The sequence below is a fragment of the Salvelinus alpinus genome, chromosome 12 (genome assembly GCF_045679555.1).
Source record: "Salvelinus alpinus chromosome 12, SLU_Salpinus.1, whole genome shotgun sequence".
In the NCBI taxonomy this organism is placed as follows: domain Eukaryota; kingdom Metazoa; phylum Chordata; class Actinopteri; order Salmoniformes; family Salmonidae; genus Salvelinus; species Salvelinus alpinus.
The window spans coordinates 61227851-61248957 of NC_092097.1; the positions used below are offsets into that span (position 1 = coordinate 61227851).

General features: G+C 43.9%; 1 protein-coding gene across 3 annotated transcripts in view; it reads left to right on the forward strand.

Annotated features, from left to right (window-relative positions):
• The window catches only part of pxk (PX domain containing serine/threonine kinase), a 45590-nt gene that overhangs the window by 4770 nt on the left and 19713 nt on the right, over nucleotides 1–21107 (forward strand). For all 3 annotated transcript variants that reach the window (XM_071336994.1, XM_071336993.1, XM_071336995.1), the window contains exons 2-8: nucleotides 878–928; nucleotides 1154–1201; nucleotides 4339–4525; nucleotides 12994–13071; nucleotides 14423–14496; nucleotides 14902–14976; nucleotides 18441–18545. In XM_071336994.1, the coding sequence (XP_071193095.1) occupies nucleotides 878–928; nucleotides 1154–1201; nucleotides 4339–4525; nucleotides 12994–13071; nucleotides 14423–14496; nucleotides 14902–14976; nucleotides 18441–18545 (618 nt within the window). The remainder of the gene's footprint in view (nucleotides 1–877; nucleotides 929–1153; nucleotides 1202–4338; nucleotides 4526–12993; nucleotides 13072–14422; nucleotides 14497–14901; nucleotides 14977–18440; nucleotides 18546–21107) is intronic.

Consider the following 21107-nt stretch of genomic DNA (forward strand, 5'->3'; position numbering starts at 1 on the left):
TGAGGACAACGATCGTACTTTTTGGAGAAATGTCCTCTGGTCTGATGAAACAAAAATAGAACTGTTTGGCCATAATGACCATCGTTATGTTTGGAGGAAAAAGGGGGATGCTTGCAAGCTGAAGAACACCATCCCAACCGTGAAGCACAGGGGTGGCAGCATCATGTTGTGGGGGTGCTTTGCTGCAGGAGGGACTGGTGCACTTTACAAAATAGATGGCATCATGAGGATAGAAAATTATTTGGATATATTGAAGCAACATCTCAAGACATCAGTGAGGAAGTTAAAGCTTGGTCGCAAATGGGTCTTCCAAATGGACAATGACCCCAAGCATACTTCCAAAGTTGTGGCAAAATGGCTTAAGGACAACAAAGTCAAGGCATTGGAATCCTATAGAAAATGTGTGGGCAGAACTGAAAAACCATGTGCGAGCAAGGAGGCCTACAAACCTGACTCAGTTACAACAGCTCTGTCAGGAGGAATGGGCCAAAATTCACCCAACTCATTGTGGGAAGCTTGTGGAAGGCTACCCAAAACATTTTACCCAATTTAAACAATTTAAAGGCAATGCTACCAAATACTAATTGAGTGTATGCAAACTTCTGACCCACTGGGAATGTGATGAAAGAAATAAAAGCTGAAATAAATCATTCTCTCTACTATTATTCTGACATTTCACTACTTAAAACAGGGAATTCTTACTAGGATTAAATGTCAGGAATTGTGAAAAACTGAGTTTAAATGTATTTGGCTAAGGTGTATGTATACTTCCAATTTAAACTGTATATATAATCTAGGCTCTACATATGAGATGAATAGCTATGATAAGTCACATCACAAGTAATCATTTCCTGTCCCTTTTTCATTTCCTGTCCAGGAATACATAATCCGAGTACAGAGGGGTGTGTGTACAGAAAACAGTTGGCAGGTAAATAAGAATCTATGTTTAGCCTACTTAAACCTAAACCTTACCTCAACTATCTGCCTCAATTAGACTTTTTTGTTCTTCAACATAACACATTTCCATGTTGTACTGTAAATAAGACTAGAAATCTATTTTTATGTTGTTTTTTAACTGAGCTCTCTCAAACCTCAAGAAAGAAGCCTTTGGTTGTTTTTTCCCCACAATATAACCTGTTTCTTATTGTTGCAGGTCATAAAGCGATACAGCGACTTTGATATGCTGAATAGCAGTTTGTTGGTAAGTGCGGCTTGACTTTCACCGGTACAAAGAGGTCACAAGTGCCTTTTCCCACACCACATCTATCTGCGTCCCAAATGGCACCCTATTCCCTACATAGCTCACTACATTGGACCAAGCACCATATTCCCTACATAGCTCACTACATTGGACCAGCACCCTATTCACTACATAGCTCACTACATTGGACCAGCACCCTATTCCCTACATAGCTCACTATTTTGGACCAGCACCCTATTCCCTACATAGCTCACTACTTTGGACCAGCACCCTATTCACTACATAGCTCACTACATTGGACCAAGCACCCTATTCCCTACATAGCTCACTACTTTGGACCAGCACCCTATTCCCTACATAGCTCACTACATTGGACCAAGCACCCTATTCCCTACATAGCTCACTACATTGGACCAAGCACCCTATTCCCTACATAGCTCACTACATTGGACCAGCACACTATTCCCTACATAGCTCACTACATTGGACCAGCACACTATTCACTACATAGCTCACTACATTGGACCAAGCACCCTATTCCCTACATAGCTCACTACTTTGGACCAGCACCCTATTCCCTACATAGCTCACTACATTGGACCAGCACCCTATTCCCTACATAGCTCACTACATTGGACCAAGCACCCTATTCCCTACATAGCTCACTACTTTGGACCAGCACCCTATTCCCTACATAGCTCACTACATTGGACCAAGCACCCTATTCCCTACATAGCTCACTACATTGGACCAAGCACCCTATTCCCTACATAGCTCACTACATTGGACCAGCACACTATTCCCTACATAGCTCACTACATTGGACCAGCACACTATTCACTACATAGCTCACTACATTGGACCAAGCACCCTATTCCCTACATAGCTCACTACTTTGGACCAGCACCCTATTCCCTACATAGCTCACTACATTGGACCAGCACCCTATTCCCTACATAGCTCACTACATTGGACCAGCACCCTATTCCCTACATAGCTCACTACATTGGACCAGCACCCTATTCCCTACATAGCTCACTACATTGGACCAGCACACTATTCACTACATAGCTCACTACATTGGACCAAGCACCCTATTCCCTACATAGCTCACTACTTTGGACCAGCACCCTATTCCCTACATAGCTCACTACATTGGACCAAGCACCCTATTCCCTACATAGCTCACTACTTTGGACCAGCACCCTATTCCCTACATAGCTCACTACATTGGACCAAGCACCTTATTCCCTACATAGCTCACTACATTGGACCAAGCACCCTATTCCCCACATAGCTCACTACATTGGACCAGCACCCTATTCCCTACATAGCTCACTACATTGGACCAGCACCCTATTCACTACATAGCTCACTACTTTGGACCAGCACCCTATTCACTACATAGCTCACTACATTGGACCAGCACCCTATTCACTACATAGCTCACTACTTTGGACCAAGCACCCTATTCCCTACATAGCTCACTACATTGGACCAAGCACCCTATTCCCTACATAGCTCACTACATTGGACCAAGCACCCTATTCCCTACATAGCTCACTACATTGTACCAAGCACCCTATTCCCTACATAGCTCACTACATTGGACCAAGCACCCTATTCCCTACATAGCTCACTACATTGGACCAGCACCCTATTCCCTACATAGCTCACTACATTGGACCAAGCACCTTATTCCCTACATAGCTCACTACATTGGACCAAGCACCCTATTCCCCACATAGCTCACTACATTGGACCAGCACCCTATTCCCTACATAGCTCACTACATTGGACCAAGCACCTTATTCCCTACATAGCTCACTACATTGGACCAGCACCCTATTCCCTACATAGCTCACTACATTGGACCAAGCACCTTATTCCCTACATAGCTCACTACATTGGACCAAGCACCCTATTCCCCACATAGCTCACTACTTTGGACCAGCACCCTATTCCCCACATAGCTCACTACATTGGACCAGCACCCTATTCCCTACATAGCTCACTACATTGGACCAAGCACCCTATTCCCTACATAGCTCACTACATTGGACCAAGCACCCTATTCCCTACATAGCTCACTACATTGGACCAGCACCCTATTCCCTACATAGCTCACTACATTGGACCAGCACCCTATTCCCTACATAGCTCACTACATTGGACCAGCACCCTATTCCCTACATAGCTCACTACATTGGACCAGCACCCTATTCCCTACATAGCTCACTACATTGGACCAGCACCCTATTCCCTACATAGCTCACTACATTGGACCAGCACCCTATTCACTACATAGCTCACTACTTTGGACCAAGCACCCTATTCACTACATAGCTCACTACATTGGACCAAGCACCCTATTCCCTACATAGCTCACTACATTGGACCAAGCACCCTATGGGAATGGGCTGCCGTTTGGGATGCACCCTTTGTGTTTTTATGAACGTGATGTGTTCATACTGTGTTCATACTGTGTTCATACTGTGTTCATACTGTGTTCATACTGTGTTCATACTGTGTTCATACTGTGTTCATACTGTGTTCATACTGTGTTCATACTGTGTTCATACTGACTATTCTTTGGTGGTCATTACACATTTGTGGAGAAGCCGTCGTTAAAAGGAAGCTGAGGTTTCTGCTGAGGTTTTACAAGCTCATTTCCTGACCATTATTCATTCTGTGAACCCTACATTCCTATGTGTGAACTCGTTCTTTCTCTCTTTATCTCTCTATCTATCTCTATCTCATTCTCTCTCGCTCTCTCTCTCTCCCACTCATTCTCTCTTGCTCTCTCTCTCTCTCTCAATTCAATTCAATTCAAGGGGCTTTATTGGCATGGGAAACATGTGTTAACATTGCCAAAGCAAGTGAGGTAGATAATATACAAAAGTCAAATAAACAATAAAATGAACAGTAAACATTACACATACAGAAGTTTCAAAACAATAAAGACATTACAAATGTCATATTATATATATGCAGTGTTGTAACAATGTACAAATGGTTAAAGCACACAAGTTAAAATAAATAAACATCTCTCTCCCACTCATTCGCTCTCTCCCCATCTTTCTTTCTCTCCCTCTTGCTACCCCCCCCCCATCCCTCTATCCAACCTCATCCCGCAGGTCTCTGGCGTCAGCCTGCCTCTACCACCTAAGAAGTTGCTAGGTAACATGGACAGAGAGTTCATAGCAGAGAGACAGAGAGGACTACAGGTCTACCTAGACTTTATTACCCAGCATCACATCCTAGCCACCTGCCAACTGGTCAAGAAGTTCCTCGACACCAACAACTACTCTGCCAACTACACAGGTGTGTGAACTCTTAGGGCTGAGGGGGCGTGTCTAACATGGGTGGGATACAGGGTTGAGGGGCGTGTCTAACATGGGTGTGATACAGAGTTTCAGTTAGGAAAATTTGGTGTTGGACATCAGGCCAGCAGCATTTAAACTTATCGTACATTTGAGAAATGTACCGGACCCATATGCATTGGGTGGGTAACCTGATTAGAGCGTCCACCCACGGTGCTCAGAATAACAGAAATCACATTTTAGAATATGGTAATTCATATTAATAGTACCCGCAAAACATCAGTCTCAACGTCAACAGTGAAGAGGTGATTCCGGGATACTGGCCTCCTAGGCGGAGTTGCAAAGAAAATGCCATATCTCAGACTGGCCAATAAAAATAAAAGATTAAGATGGGCAAAAGAACACAGACACTGGACAGAGGAACTCTGCCTAGAAGGCCAACATCCCAGAGTCACCTCTTCACTGTTGACGTTGAGACTGGTGTTTTGTGGGTACTATTTAATGAAGCTGCCAGTTGAGAACTTGTGAGGCGTCTGTTTCTCAAACTAGACACTCTAATGTACTTGTCCTCTTGCTCAGTTGTGCACCGGGGCCTCCCACTCCTCTTTCTATTCTGGTTAGAGCCAGTTTGTGCTGTTCTGTGAAGGTAGTAGTACACAGCGTTGTACGAGATCTTCAGTTTCTTGGCAATTTCTCGCATGGAATAGCCTTCCTTTCTCAGAACAAGAATAGACTGACGAGTTTCAGAAGAAAGTACTTTGTTTCTGGCCATTTTTGAGCCTGTAATCGAACCCACAAATGCTGATGCTCCAGATACTCAACAAGTCTAAAGAAGGCTACATTTATTGCTTCTTTAATCAGAACGACAGTTTTCAGCTGTGCTAACATAATTGCAAAATGGTTTTCTAATGATCAATTAGCCTTTTAAAATGATCAACTTGGATTAGTTAACACAGGGGTTCTAAAACTTTTTCAGCCTGGGACCCAAATGAGATATTCTGTTTTCCTGGGACCCAAACTGAGGAAAATATGCAACTATACATACATATCTGTACATTTCATTGCCCGTATGCCTAAAATAAATGCAGTATAGACAAAAACAAATAACAATGAAATTAAATATCTATTCGTGTCTATTTTCCCCATTTTTAAAAACACTTACATATCTGTCTAGGTTGGGACTGTTGCTGTTAAAATACAATAAATAATGTTCATTCTGAACTGGAATAAACAGATTGATCACATCACACAGATGAGTAACAGAACACACACACAGGCTTTTTGATAGTGCACCACTAAGTAACCGTACAGATGAAAAATGATCAGGCCTACTGTACATCTTACTGTAGAAATGATCAGGCCTACTGTACGTCTTACTGTACATCCTACTGTAGAATGATCAGGCCTACTGTACATCCTACTGTAGAAATGATCAGGCCTACTGTACATCCTACTGTAGAAATGATCAGGCCTACTGTACATCTTAATGTAGAAATGATCAGGCCTACTGTACATCTTAATGTAGAAATGATCAGGCCTACTGTACATCTTAATGTAGAAATGATCAGGCCTACTGTACATCTTACTGTAGAAACGATCAGGCCTACTGTACATCTTACTGTAGAAACGATCAGGCCTACTGTACATCTTACTGTAGAAATGACCAGGCCTACTGTACATCTCACTGTAGAAATGACCAGGCCTACTGTACATCTCACTGTAGAAATGACCAGGCCTACTGTACATCTCACTGTAGAAATGACCAGGCCTACTGTACATCTCACTGTAGAAATGACCAGGCCTACTGTACATCTTACTGTAGAAATGATCAGGCCTACTGTACATCTTACTGTAGAAATGATCAGGCCTACTGTACATCTCACTGTAGAAATGATCAGGCCTACTGTACATCTCACTGTAGAAATGACCAGGCCTACTGTACATCTTACTGTAGAAATGACCAGGCCTACTGTACATCTCACTGTAGAAATGATCAGGCCTACTGTACATCTCACTGTAGAAATGATCAGGCCTACTGTACAGCTCACTGTAGAAATGATCAGGCCTACTGTACAGCTCACTGTAGAAATGATCAGGCCTACTGTACAGCTCACTGTAGAAATGATCAGGCCTACTGTACAGCTCACTGTAGAAATGATCAGGCCTACTGTACATCTCACTGTAGAAATGATCAGGGCTACTGTACAGCTTACTGTAGAAATGATCAGGCCTACTGTACATCTCACTGTATAAATGATCAGGCCTACTGTACATCTTACTGTAGAAGTTATTGTTGAAATAATAATCATTTTTTTAAATTCTGAACTGGAATAAACTAATTGATCACATCACACAGGTGTAGACCAGAAAACACACACACACACAGTCCTAATGAGAGCATGTCTATTCTGGGCTCCGTTTTTGACATTGTAACACTGAGGTGATGCTCAGCCTTGAAACAACTGTTTCTGTACCTTGTTTTTTTAAGTTTGTCAGAGTTGAGAACCCTGACTCACATAGATATGTGGTGCCAAACTGGACCAGAACATCTACTGCTTTCTCAGTCAGGCAGGAGACCACTTCCTGTTGTAGATGAACAACCCAGAACTGTGTGAATCGGTTCTCAGTCAGGCAGGAGACCACTTCCTGTTGTAGATGAACAACCCAGAACTGTGTGAGTGGGTTCTCAGTCAGACAGGAGACCACTTCCTGTTGTAGATGAACAACCCAGAACTGTGTGAGTGGGTTCTCAGTCAGGCAGGAGACCACTTCCTGTTGTAGATGAACAACCCAGAACTGTGTGAGTGGGTTCTCAGTCAGGCAGGAGACCACTTCCTGTTGTAGATGAACAACCCAGAACTGTGTGAGTGGGTTCTCAGTCAGACAGGAGACCACTTCCTGTTGTAGATGAACCCAGAACTGTGAGAGTGGGTTCTCAGTCAGACAGGAGACCACTTCCTGTTGTAGATGAACAACCCAGAACTGTGTGAGTGGGTTCTCAGTCAGGCAGGAGACCACTTCCTGTTGTAGATGAACAACCCAGAACTGTGTGAGTGGGTTCTCAGTCAGACAGGAGACCACTTCCTGTTGTAGATGGACAACCCAGAACTGTGAGAGTGGGTTTTCAGTCAGGCAGGAGACCACTTCCTGTTGTAGATGAACAACCCAGAACTGTGTGAGTGGGTTCTCAGTCAGACAGGAGACCACTTCCTGTTGTAGATGGACAACCCAGAACTGTGTGAGTGGGTTCTCAGTCAGGCAGGAGACCACTTCCTGTTGTAGATGAACCCAGAACTGTGTGAGTGGGTTCTCAGTCAGGCAGGAGACCACTTCCTGTTGTAGATGGAACAACCCAGAACTGTGAGAGTGGGTTTACCTCAAAAAAGCATTTTGCTTCAATACGTTTATTCCAGTTAAGAATAACAATTATTATTGTATTTTAACAGCAACAGTTCCAGCCTAGACTAGTTTTCAACAATAATTTCTACAGTAAGATATACAGTAGGCCTGATAATTGTTCATCTTCATCTGTACATGAAAAGATGGCGCCGACCGAGATGGCCGCCTCGCTTCGCGTTCCTTGGAAAATATGCAGTATTTTGTTTTTTTTATGTGTTATTTCTTACATCGGTACCCCAGGTAATCTTAGGTTTCATTACATACAGTCGGGAGGAACTACTGAATATACGATTAACGTCAACTCACCATCGTTATAACCAGGAATATGACTTTCCCGAAACGGATCCAGTGTTTTGCCTTCCACCCAATACAATGGATCTGATCCCAGCCGGGGACCCTATGCGACGCCGTAAAAGGGGCAAACGTAGCGGTCTCTTGGTCAGGCTTCGGAGACGGGCACATCGCGCTCCACTCCCTAGCATACTACTCGCCAATGTCCAGTCTCTTGACAATAAGGTTGATGAAATCCGAGCACGGGTAACATTCCAGAGAGACATCAGGGATTGCAACGTGCTCTGCTTCACGGAAACATGGCTAACTCAAGAGACGCTAACGGAGTCGGTGCAGCCAGCTGGTTTCTTCACGCATCGCGCCGACAGAAACATACATCTTTCTGGTAAGAAGAGGGGCGGGGGGGTATGCCTTATGATTAACGAGACGTGGTGTGATCATCATAACAACACACAGGAACTCAAGTCATTCTGTTCACCTGATCTAGAACTCCTCACAATCAAATGTCGACCGCATTATCTACCAAGGGAATTCTCTTCGATCATAATCACAGCCGTATATATTCCCCCCCAAGCAGACACATCGATGGCCCTGAACGAACTTTATCTGACTCTTTGTAAACTGGAAACCACACACCCTGAGGCTGCATTCATCGTAGCTGGGGATTTTAACAAGGCTAATCTAAAAACAAAACTCCCTAAATTCTATCAGCATATCGATTGTGCTACCAGGGCTGGTAAAACCCTGGATCATTGTTATACTAACTTCCGCGACGCATATAAGGCCCTCCCCCGTCCTCCTTTCGGAAAAGCTGACCACGACTCCATTTTGTTGATTCCAGCCTACAAACAGAAACTAAAACAACAAGCTCCCGCGCTCAGGTCTGTTCAACGCTGGTCCGACCAATCTGATTCCACGCTTCAAGACTGCTTCGATCACGTGGATTGGAATATGTTCCGCATTGCGTCCAACAACAACATGGACGAATATGCTGATTCGGTGAGCGAGTTCATTAGGAAGTGCATTGACGATGTTGTACCCACAGCAACGATTAAAACATTCCCAAACCAGAAACCGTGGATTGACGGCAGCATTCGCGTGAAACTGAAAGCGCGAACCACTGCTTTTAACCAGGGCAAGGTGACCGGAAACATGACCGAATACAAACAGTGTAGCTATTCTCTCCGCAAGGCAATCAAACAGGCTAAGTCCCAGTACAGAGACAAAATAGAGTCGCAATTCAAAAGCTCAGACACAAGAGGTATGTGGCAGGGTCTACAGTCTATCACGGATTACAAAAAGAAAACCAGCCCCGTCGCGGACCAGGATGTCTTGCTCCCAGACAGGCTAAATAACTTTTTTGCCCGCTTTGAGGACAATACAGTGCCACTGACACGGCCCGCTACCAAAACCTGCGGGCTCTCCTTCACTGCAGCCGAGGTGAGTAAAACATTTAAACGTGTTAACCCTCGCAAGGCTGCAGGCCCAGACGGCATTCCCAGCCGCGTCCTCAGAGCATGCGCAGACCAGCTGGCTGGTGTGTTTACGGACATATTCAATCAATCCTTATCCCAGTCTGCTGTTCCCACATGCTTCAAGAGGGCCACCATTGTTCCTGTTCCCAAGAAAGCTAAGGTAACTGAGCTAAACGACTACCGCCCCGTAGCACTCACTTCCGTCATCATGAAGTGCTTTGAGAGACTAGTCAAGGACCATATCACCTCCACCCTACCGGACACCCTAGACCCACTCCAATTTGCTTACCGACCCAATAGGTCCACAGACGACGCAATCGCAACCACACTGCACACTGCCCTAACCCATCTGGACAAGAGGAATACCTATGTGAGAATGCTGTTCATCGATTACAGCTCAGCATTTAACACCATAGTACCCTCCAAACTCGTCATCAAGCTCGAGACCCTGGGTCTCGACCCCGCCCTGTGCAACTGGGTCCTGGACTTCCTGACGGGCCGCCCCCAGGTGGTGAGGGTAGGTAACAACATCTCCACCCCGCTGATCCTCAACACTGGGGCCCCACAAGGGTGCGTTCTGAGCCCTCTCCTGTACTCCCTGTTCACCCACGACTGCGTGGCCATGCACGCCTCCAACTCAATCATCAAGTTTGCGGATGACACTACAGTGGTAGGATTGATTACCAACAACGACGAGACGGCCTACAGGGAGGAGGTGAGGGCCCTCGGAGTGTGGTGTCAGGAAAATAACCTCACACTCAACGTCAACAAAACAAAGGAGATGATTGTGGACTTCAGGAAACAGCAGAGGGAGCACCCCCCTATCCACATCGACGGGTCAGTAGTGGAGAAGGTGGAAAGTTTTAAGTTCCTCGGTGTACACATCACGGACAAACTGAATTGGTCCACCCACACAGACAGCGTTGTGAAGAAGGCGCAGCAGCGCCTCTTCAACCTCAGGAGGCTGAAGAAATTCGGCTTGTCACCAAAAGCACTCACAAACTTCTACAGATGCACAATCGAGAGCATCCTGTCGGGCTGTATCACCGCCTGGTACGGCAACTGCTCCGCCCACAACCGTAAGCCTCTCCAGAGGGTAGTGAGGTCTGCAGAACGCATCACCGGGGGCAAACTACCTGCCCTCCAGGACACCTACACCACCCGATGTCACAGGAAGGCCATAAAGATCATCAAGGACAACAACCACCCAAGCCACTGCCTGTTCACCCCGCTATCATCCAGAAGGCGAGGTCAGTACAGGTGCATCAAAGCAGGGACCGAGAGACTGAAAAACAGCTTCTATCTCAAGGCCATCAGACTGTTAAACAGCCACCACTAACATTTAGCGGCCGCTGCCAACATACTGACTCAACTCCAGCCACTTTAAAAATGGGAATTGATGGAAATTATGTAAAAATGTACCACTAGCCACTTTAAACAATGCCACTTAATATAATGTTTACATACCCTACATTACCCATCTCATATGTATATGTATATACTGTACTCTATATCATCTACTGCATCTTGCCATCTTTATGTAATACATGTACCACTAGCCACTTTAAACTATGCCACTTTATGTTTACATACCCTACAGTACTCATCTCATATGTATATACCGTACTCTATACCATCTACTGCATCTTGCCTATGCCGTTCTGTACCATCACTCATTCATATATCTTTATGTACATATTCTTTATCCCTTTACACTTGTGTGTATAAGGTAGTAGTTGTGGAATTGTTAGGTTAGATTACTTGTTGTTATTACTGCATTGTCGGAACTAGAAGCACAAGCATTTCGCTACACTCGCATTAACATCTGCTAACCATGTGTATGTGACTAATAAAATTTGATTTGATTTGATTTGTACTGTTACTTAGGGCTGCACTATCAGTAGCTAGCTTGCTTTGGCGAATGTTAGCTATTAGCTGTGTACAAGGCCATGGGATTGTTTGAAAGAGAAATTCACATCTACTAACTACTATGAGAGTTAGTTAGTAACGTTACTCCCTTATTTCTGCTTATCAGCACCTGTTTATAAAATGACAACAATGCCTTGCTAGTTGACTTACGTTTCCACTGTCGAAGCCCTGTTTCCTGAAGCATCCTGCCCCGTTCTGAAAGAACTTCCTGGCTTTACCGTCATGCTGTAGATGTTTTGGTCAGGACGTGGCCTTTTTATTAATTTGTTCGTTATGAGAGACTCATTACTAAGCACAAAACACATGGTGGGCACTCCTCGTTATAAGTTTGTATGAAAGAGAGAGAAACTAATCGCTGAATATGCGTTTCAAAAACAATTGAGCTCAGTCAGAATTTGTGGCTAGCATGAGTCCATTAGATGACAGCGGTGAGTGATGGCGAGTGGGAATGACAAGTCAGTGGGGGACAGCGCATCATCTGCTGTTGAACCACAGCGCTGCATCGTGTGTAGCGGAGTGAGCTTCAAGAAAACGGCAGGGAAAAAAGATCCGGTAAACCGCTGAGCACACGGGCATCTCCCTCTCCCACTCACACAGCTGCTGAGCAGAGACCGAGACCGCTGAGCACACGGGCATCTCCCTCTCCCACTCACACAGCTGCTGAGCAGAGACCGAGACCGCTGAGCACACGGGCATCTCCCTCTCCCACTCACACAGCTGCTGAGCAGAGACCGAGACCGCTGAGCACACGGGCATCTCCCTCTCCCACTCACACAGCTGCTGAGCAGAGACCGAGACCGCTGAGCACACGGGCATCTCCCTCTCCCACTCACACAGCTGCTGAGCAGAGACCGAGACCGCTGAGCACACGGGCATCTCCCTCTCCCACTCACACAGCTGCTGAGCAGAGACCGAGACCGCTGCCGAGCAGAGAGCACAGATGCACTTGGCCAAATCAATTCCAGTAATTAATGAAATAATTATACATTTACACTGACATGTCGCGACCCACCATTTAACAGGTCAGCGACCCATACCTCAAGAAAGGCTGAGCTGACACAACGTGCCATTGGAACACCAGGAGTGATGGTTGCTGATAATGGGCCTCTGTACGCCAATGTAGATATTCAATAAAAACATCTGCCGTTTCCAGCTACAATAGTAATTTACAACATTAACAATGTCTACACTGTACTTCTGATAAATGATATTTTAATGGGGAAAAAATTGCCTTTCTTTCAAAAACAAGGACATTTCTAAGTGACCCCAAACTTTTGAACGGTAGTGTATATTTTGAGTTAGGGTTAGGTAAATTAGGTAATTGTTGTGTCTATGGAAGGCTGTTACACTGAGCATCATCTCTCCTCCTCTACAGAAATTGCCTTACAGCAGGTGTCCATGTTCTTCAGGTCGGATCCTAAGTGGGAGGTGGTGGAGCCTTTGAAAGACATTGGTAAGTTTTAATGATTTATTTTATTTAACCTTTTATTTAACTAGGCAAGTCAGTTAAGAACAAATTCTTATTTACAATGGCGGATAACCAAAAGGAAAAGGCCTCCTGCGGAGACGGGGACTTGCAAACAAATTTAAAATAGGACAAAACACACATCACGACGAGCGACACTACATATAGAGACCTAAGACAACACAGCATGGTAGCAACACCACATGGCTGAAGCACAACATGGTACAAACATTATTGGGCACAGACAACAGCACAAAGGGCAAGAAGGTAGAGACAACAATACATCACGCAAAGCAGCCACAACTGTCAGTAAGATTGAGTCTTTGAAAGAAGAGATTGAGATAAAACTGTCCAGTTTGAGTGTTTGTTGCAGCTTGTTCCAGTCGCTAGCTGCAGAGAACTGAAAAGAGGAGCGACCCAGGGATGTGTGTGCTTTGGAGACCTTTGACAGAATGTGACTGGCAGAATGGGTGTTGTATGTGGAGGATGAGGGCTGCAGTAGGTATCTCAGATAGGGGGGAGTGAGGCCAAAGAGGGTTTTTATAAATAAGCATCAACCAGTGGGTCTTGCGACGAGTATACAGAGATTACCAGTTTACGGAGGAGTATAGAGTGCAGTGATGCGTCCTATGAGGGGCATTGGTGGCCTCATGTTATTACAGCCTGATTTATAATGCTGTGTCTGTCATGTTATCCTATTAAGGCTGTATAAAAACATTGTAGCGATTTTATATAATTAAAGATTATATGAAGCCTCAGTTTTCTTATATCAGGAGTGATTTATAAAAGTGGCAGGAAATATAAAATACCTGCTGTGTCACATGGATGTCTGTTGTGACCGTTTTCTCCTCTCCGCTGCTTCAGGAGGAGAAAAGGGGAACGTGTTAATGTCACGTTACTGCTCTATGGGAATGGCACACCTGATGCTTATTATTAGTATGGGCAGAACACCTTGAAGTGCTTTTCATAACTCGGATATCCTTGAAGTGCTTTTCATAACTCAGATAGCCTTGAAGTGCTTTTGTAAATAAAGCGAGGTGAATTGATTTCATAATTAAGTGGACTAAATCCCCAGGCGCTCGAAGACGTGGATATCGATTTAAGGCAGCCCCCCCGCCCCTCTCTGATTCAGAGGGGTTGGGTTCAATGCGGAAGACACATTTCAGTTGAATGCATTCAGTTGTACAACTAGGTATCCCCCTTTCCCCTCTAAATTGATTGGTTACGCACCAGCTCTGTTGACCGTGAACTTACCATTGTGACTCCGATTAAGCTGTAAGTGGACTGTTAATCAGGAAAATGTGATATTAAAATGAACATGTTTTTTATAACCTTTCAGGGTGGAGGATACGGAAGAAATATTTCTTAATCAAAAACAAAGAACAACCCAAGGAACGTCAAGTGTTGAGTTGGGTAAGTTTACTGTTGACAGTCTACTGTTGCTATTTACTGTTTACTGTTTACTGTTGCTGTTTACTGTTGCTGTTTACCGTTTCTGTTTGCTGTTTATTGTTGCTGTTTACTGTTGCTGTTTACCGTTGCTATTGGTACTTTTAATAAATTATTTTAGAACTTTATATCTGCTTTACAATGCGAAGGTACAGAGAGGTAGAATCAAAAGCTGTTTTATACTGTAGGTACAACTAGTCTTGAGCCAGGCGCTGACTGGTTTTCACTTGCTAGCGACCAGACAATTGTCGTTTGGTATCTGCATTTTATAGTTGTAAACTAATTCTATCCTGTATTGTGTTCCTATGACCTGAAGGTTTTGGGCTGGTAAAGTATGTGTTAAGTTTATGTGGTTTTGTTGTTGCACAGGTTGACTTTGGTCCAGATAAATTCCTGTCAGACAAAGATCTTCAGTCGACCATGAAGCTCCTACCCAGCCTCACTGTACGTATACTCTTTGAAAATAGATTTGTGGTTAGCAGATATCTTCTACCCACTGTCGGTATGTATGTATGTATCATCTAGCTCCTACCAATGCTGTCTGTGTGAATATTCTCTGAAAAGAGGCCTCACAGCACACTACCTGCCCCCTGACTGCCTACCTGCCCCCTGACTGCCAGAATCAACTACCTGCCCCCTGACTGCCTACCTGCCCCCTGACTGCCAGAATCAACTACCTGCCCCCTGACTGCCAGAATCAGCTACCAACCCCCTACAACATTCCATAACATTCACTGTGAAATGTAGTGACCATCAACCCCCTACAACATTCCATAACATTCACTGTGAAACGTAATTACCATCAACCCCTACAACATTCCATAACATTCACTGTGAAATGTAGTGACCATCAACCCCTACAACATTCCATAACATTCACTGTGAAATGTAGTGACCATCAACCCCTACAACATTCCATAACATTCACTGTGAAATGGAGTGACCATCAACCCCTACAACATTCCATAACATTCACTGTGAAATGGATTGACCATCAACCCCTACAACATTCCATAACATTCACTGTGAAACGTAGTGACCATCAACCCCTACAACATTCCATAACATTCACTGTGAAATGGAGTGACCATCAACCACTACAACATTCCATAACATTCACTGTGAAATGGAGTGACCATCAACCCCCTACAACATTCCATAACATTCACGGTGAAATGGAGTGACCATCAACCACTACAACATTCCATAACATTCACTGTGAAATGGAGTGACCATCAACCCCCTACAACATTCCATAACATTCACGGTGAAATGGAGTGACCATCAACCACTACAACATTCCATAACATTCACTGTGAAATGGAGTGACCATCAACCACTACAACATTCCATAACATTCACTGTGAAATGGAGTGACCATCAACCCCCTACAACATTCCATAACATTCACGGTGAAATGGAGTGACCATCAACCACTACAACATTCCATAACATTCACTGTGAAATGGAGTGACCATCAACCCCCTACAACATTCCATAACATTCACGGTGAAATGGAGTGACCATCAACCACTACAACATTCCATAACATTCACTGTGAAATGTAGTGAGCATCAACCCCTACAACATTCCATAACATTCACTGTGAAATGGAGTGACCATCAACCACTACAACATTCCATAACATTCACTGTGAAATGGAGTGACCATCAACCCCCTACAACATTCCATAACATTCACGGTGAAATGTGAGCATCAACCCCTACAACATTCCATAACATTCACTGTGAAATGTAGTGACCATCAACCCCTACAACATTCCATAACATTCACTGTGAAATGCATGGTTACTTCCTCCTAATTAAATATGAATGTATTAATCTTAAATATTCCCATTACATGTTTTAATACCTAGTGTGGGGTCAGACTATGGGACTGTCGTTGGTGTGGGCTAGATTACATTTCTATCTAACCACCTGACCAGAAGAAAACCATGTACTTTCCCCCTCTCATACTTCTATATACACATTACATGTAGAAACGTGACCCCCTCATACTCCTGACTTTTTCCCCTCCCGTACCCTTTCTCAAGCCCTCTCTCTCTGTAGTTCCCGGAGCAATAGGTGGTAGCCTAAGGGAGCATCCTAAAATAGCACCCTATTACCTATGGGGCCCTGGTGAAAAGTAGTGCACTATATAGGGAATAGGGAGCCATTTGGGTAAACGTACGAGAAATAGTGTTGGGAAAAGGGCATGACTGCCTGAGCTGAACGCAGTGCAGATACAAAATGTGTTCCGTCTCTCTCCGGCTGCGTCCTTAACGCAACCCTATTCCCTATATAGTGCCCTACTTTTGGCCAGAGCCCTATGTCGTGCACTATGTTGAAAATAGGTTGGCGTGTGGGACGGTGTCTCTGTCTGTAGCACAACAGAACACAGTTACATTTATCCACGCTAAGCATGAGTTTTAGTCAGCTGAACATCTATTTTCCCCTCCGTTCACGCTCTCCTAGTTAACAGGAGTCATTGCCAATTAATACGCTAACTCGGGTTTAATACTTCAATGTGCAAGTTTCTGCCTTCGTTCCCAATGGCACCTTATTGGTTAAATGTACTGCAATACAGTGGGGTCCCAAATTATTGACACCCTTGATGAAGATTTTAATTACTTTTACAATTACAATGTTTAAATTGAACTTTTTAACTAGGCAAGTCAGTTAAGAACAAATTCTTATTTACAATGACGGTCCTACCCCGGCCAAACCCGGACGACGCTGGGCCAATTGTGCGCCGCCCTATGGGACTCCCAGCCACGGCCAGATGTGATACAGACTCGATTCGAACCAGGGACTGTAGTGACGCCTCTTGCACTGAGATGCACAGTGCCTTAGACCGTTGCGTCACTCGTGAGCTAAGATGAGCAAAATGACTGTATAAAATTAATAATTGAAACTGAGCTATATTGTATGCTCCCAGAAAATGGAGTCATTTTATTATTTTATACTAATATAATTGCTCAGAGAAGGAGATTTTGTTCAAGTAATATTATTTTGTTAAAAATAGGTGTCAAATGATTTGCATCGCTAAAGATTCTTATAAATAAAGTAGAAGGTTGTATTTGGTCCCATTTTATTTCTAGCACGCAATGAATCAAGCTGGTGATTCTAGAAACGTGTTGGATAAATGTGCAGTTTCACCATTACCAATAACATGGGATGTTAGCGTGATCTTTGACCCTCCTAACTTTCTCACTCGTCATTATTCACGACTCATTCAGGATTATTCATAATCACGGTAGTATCCACATTTAACGTAGACGTTTTTAGAAAGAAATTCTATTCTTATTTACAAAAAACACAAATGTCAAAATGACACACTACATTTATTACCATTCCATAAGATAATCTGTAACTGCAAATGCATTCAACGTGTTTCTAGAATCACCAGCTTGATATCGTCATTCCGTGCCTGAAATATGGGACCAAATACTACAATTTCGACTAATTTATTTATAAGAATTTTTAGGGTGCCAATTTTTATGTTTTTTTGAGAGGAAAAAAATATTACTTAACATTTCTCAGAGACAGAGATTTAGTTTATTAAATAATATTCCTAAATTTTTTGGGGGGGGGAGCATACAATATAGCTAAGTATTTGAATTATTCATTTTATCTGTTATTTTTGCTCCTCTTTATCAAGGGTGTCAATCATTTATATAGGGTGCCATTTGGGACTGTATATAGGGTGTCAGTCATTTGGGATGCAGACTCTCTCCAAACTGAGGCAGACAGAATGGCTGAGTGAGTTATGTTGTATAACTGAGGCAGACAGAATGGCTGAGTGAGTTATGTTGTTTAACCGAGGCAGACAGAATGGCTGGGTGAGTTATGTTGTTTAACCGAGGCAGACAGAATGGCTGGGTGAGTTATGTTGTTTTTCCTCTCCAGAATCCGTACATCTACCCGGTGACGTTTGCCAACACCAGTGAGTTGTCTGCTCTGGTCATCAGGATGTTTAACGAAAAAGGAACTCTGCGGGATCTCATATGTAAGGTAAGGTAAAAGGCACTCTGGGGGATCTCGTATGTAAGGTTTAAGGCACTCTGAAGGATCTCGTATGTAAGGTTAAAGGAACTCTGAAGGATCTCGTATGTAAGGTAAACATATCATCAAGGCTGGGTTGTGTTCATTAGGACACATCACAACAACAAAACAAAAAAAAGCGTTTATTATTGGACAAATTCAACTAATACCTCCCTGTTTCGTGCTTACTGAACATGACCATGGTCCTGCTCTCAGGTTGATCTGACCACGGTCCTACTCTCAGGTTGATCTGACCACGGTCCTGCTCTCAGGTTGATCTGACCACGGTCCTGCTCTCAGGTTGATCTGACCACGGTCCTGCTCTCAGGTTGATCTGACCACGGTCCTGCTCTCAGGTTGATCTGAACACGGTCCTGCTCTCAGGTTGATCTGAACACGGTCCTGCTCTCAGGTTGATCTGACCACGGTCCTGCTCTCAGGTTGATCTGACCACGGTCCTGCTCTCAGGTTGATCTGAACACGGTCCTGCTCTCAGGTTGATCTGACCACGGTCCTGCTCTCAGGTTGATCTGAACACGGTCCTGCTCAGGTCTCAGGTTGATCTGACCACGGTCCTGCTCTCAGGTTGATCTGACCATGGTCCTGCTCTCAGGTTGATCTGACCATGGTCCTGCTCTCAGGTTGACCTGAACCCTTCACACTCCTGGGAAATGGCCATATGAAGTAGCCTATGTAGCTAGCTGAGTGAGTGAGGAGAGCAGCGTCATGACAAGTGATGTGAGAACAATGAACTAACAGCACTAGCTAGCTACATAGGCTACTTCTCCATGTGGTAACTCCTCTCTGCACCATGACAGGTGATGTGAAAATAAATAAATATAACGGATATCTCCGTTCATCCAGGGTTTTTGGTTGGGGGTATGTCCGGATTGTTCTTGTGGGTACAACATCAGCATAGTCAACTTACACACAGCTCTGACACACGCACTTACCCCACCAGACATGCTACCAGGGGTCTTTTCACAGTCCCCAAATACAGAATAAAGAAAGCGTACAGTATTTTATAAAGCCATTATTGCTCAAATGAACAGCAAACCTGTTATTTATTTTTTTTAACTGATAAAGCAACACCTCACCCCTATTTGACCTAGATAGTTTGTATCAATATGTAGGCTACGTGTACCTTTTTTTAAATACATTGATGTAGCTCTGTCCTTGAGCTGTTCTTGTCTAAAAACGTTCTGTATTAGATCATGTTTCATGTGGAACCCCTGGAAGAGAAGCTGCTGCTTTCACAACAGCTACTGGGGATCCTAATAAAATAACCAAAAAGCAACACATTTCCTAAAGCCTGTGACCGATGTACTGTATATTCTTCAACGTTGATGGGTTCTGGAGGATGAATCTTTGAACATAGTTAAATTAATATTCTAAAAAAAAAAAAAACATTCCTGCGGCATTGAGTCTGCCTCCTCAATTTAATTGTGAAAGCCTAACACTAATATCGTATTAGCTAGTCGTGTCGGCAATAGAACAAGCTTTTAAATGGCGCCCACCTGACCCTGATTGAGATTTATGACGGACTGTTTTTGGATTGCGTAAACAACAACAGTAATTGTGTGATGGCGGGGATACAACTAAACAACAACAGTAATTGTGTGATGGCGGGGATACAGGGATGTGTTCCAAACAAAACAACAGTAATTGTGTGATGGCGGGGATACAGGGTTGTGTTCCAAACAAAACAACAGTAATTGTGTGATGGCTGGGATACAGGGTTGTGTTCCAAACAAAACAACAGTAATTGTGTGATGGCGGGGATACAGGGATGTGTTCCAAACAAAACAACAGTAATTGTGTGATGGCGGGGATACAGGTTTGTGTTCCAAACAAAACAACAGTAATTGTGTGATGGCTGGGATACAGGGTTGTGTTCCAAACAAAACAACAACAGTAATTGTGTGATGGCTGGGATACAGGGATGTGTTCCAAACTAAACAACAACAGTAATTGTGTGATGGCTGGGATACAGGGATGTGTTCCAAACTAAACAACAACAGTAATTGTGTGATGGCTGGGATACAGGGATGTGTTCCAAACAAAACAACAGTAATTGTGTGATGGCGGGGATACAGGTTTGTGTTCCAAACAAAACAACAGTAATTGTGTGATGGCTGGGATACAGGGTTGTGTTCCAAACAAAACAACAGTAATTGTGTGATGGCGGGGATACAGGGTTGTGTTCCAAACAAAACAACAGTAATTGTGTGATGGCTGGGATACAGGGTTGTGTTCCAAACAAAACAACAGTAATTGTGTGATGGCTGGGATACAGGGTTGTGTTCCAAACTAAACAACAACAGTAATTGTGTGATGGCTGGGATACAGGGTTGTGTTCCAAACTAAACAACTACAGTAATTGTGTGATGGCTGGGATACAGGGCTGTGTTCCAAACTAAACAACTACAGTAATTGTGTGATGGCTGGGATACAGGGTTGTGTTCCAAACAAAACAACAACAGTAATTGTGTGATGGCGGGGATACAGGGATGTGTTCCAAACAAAACAACT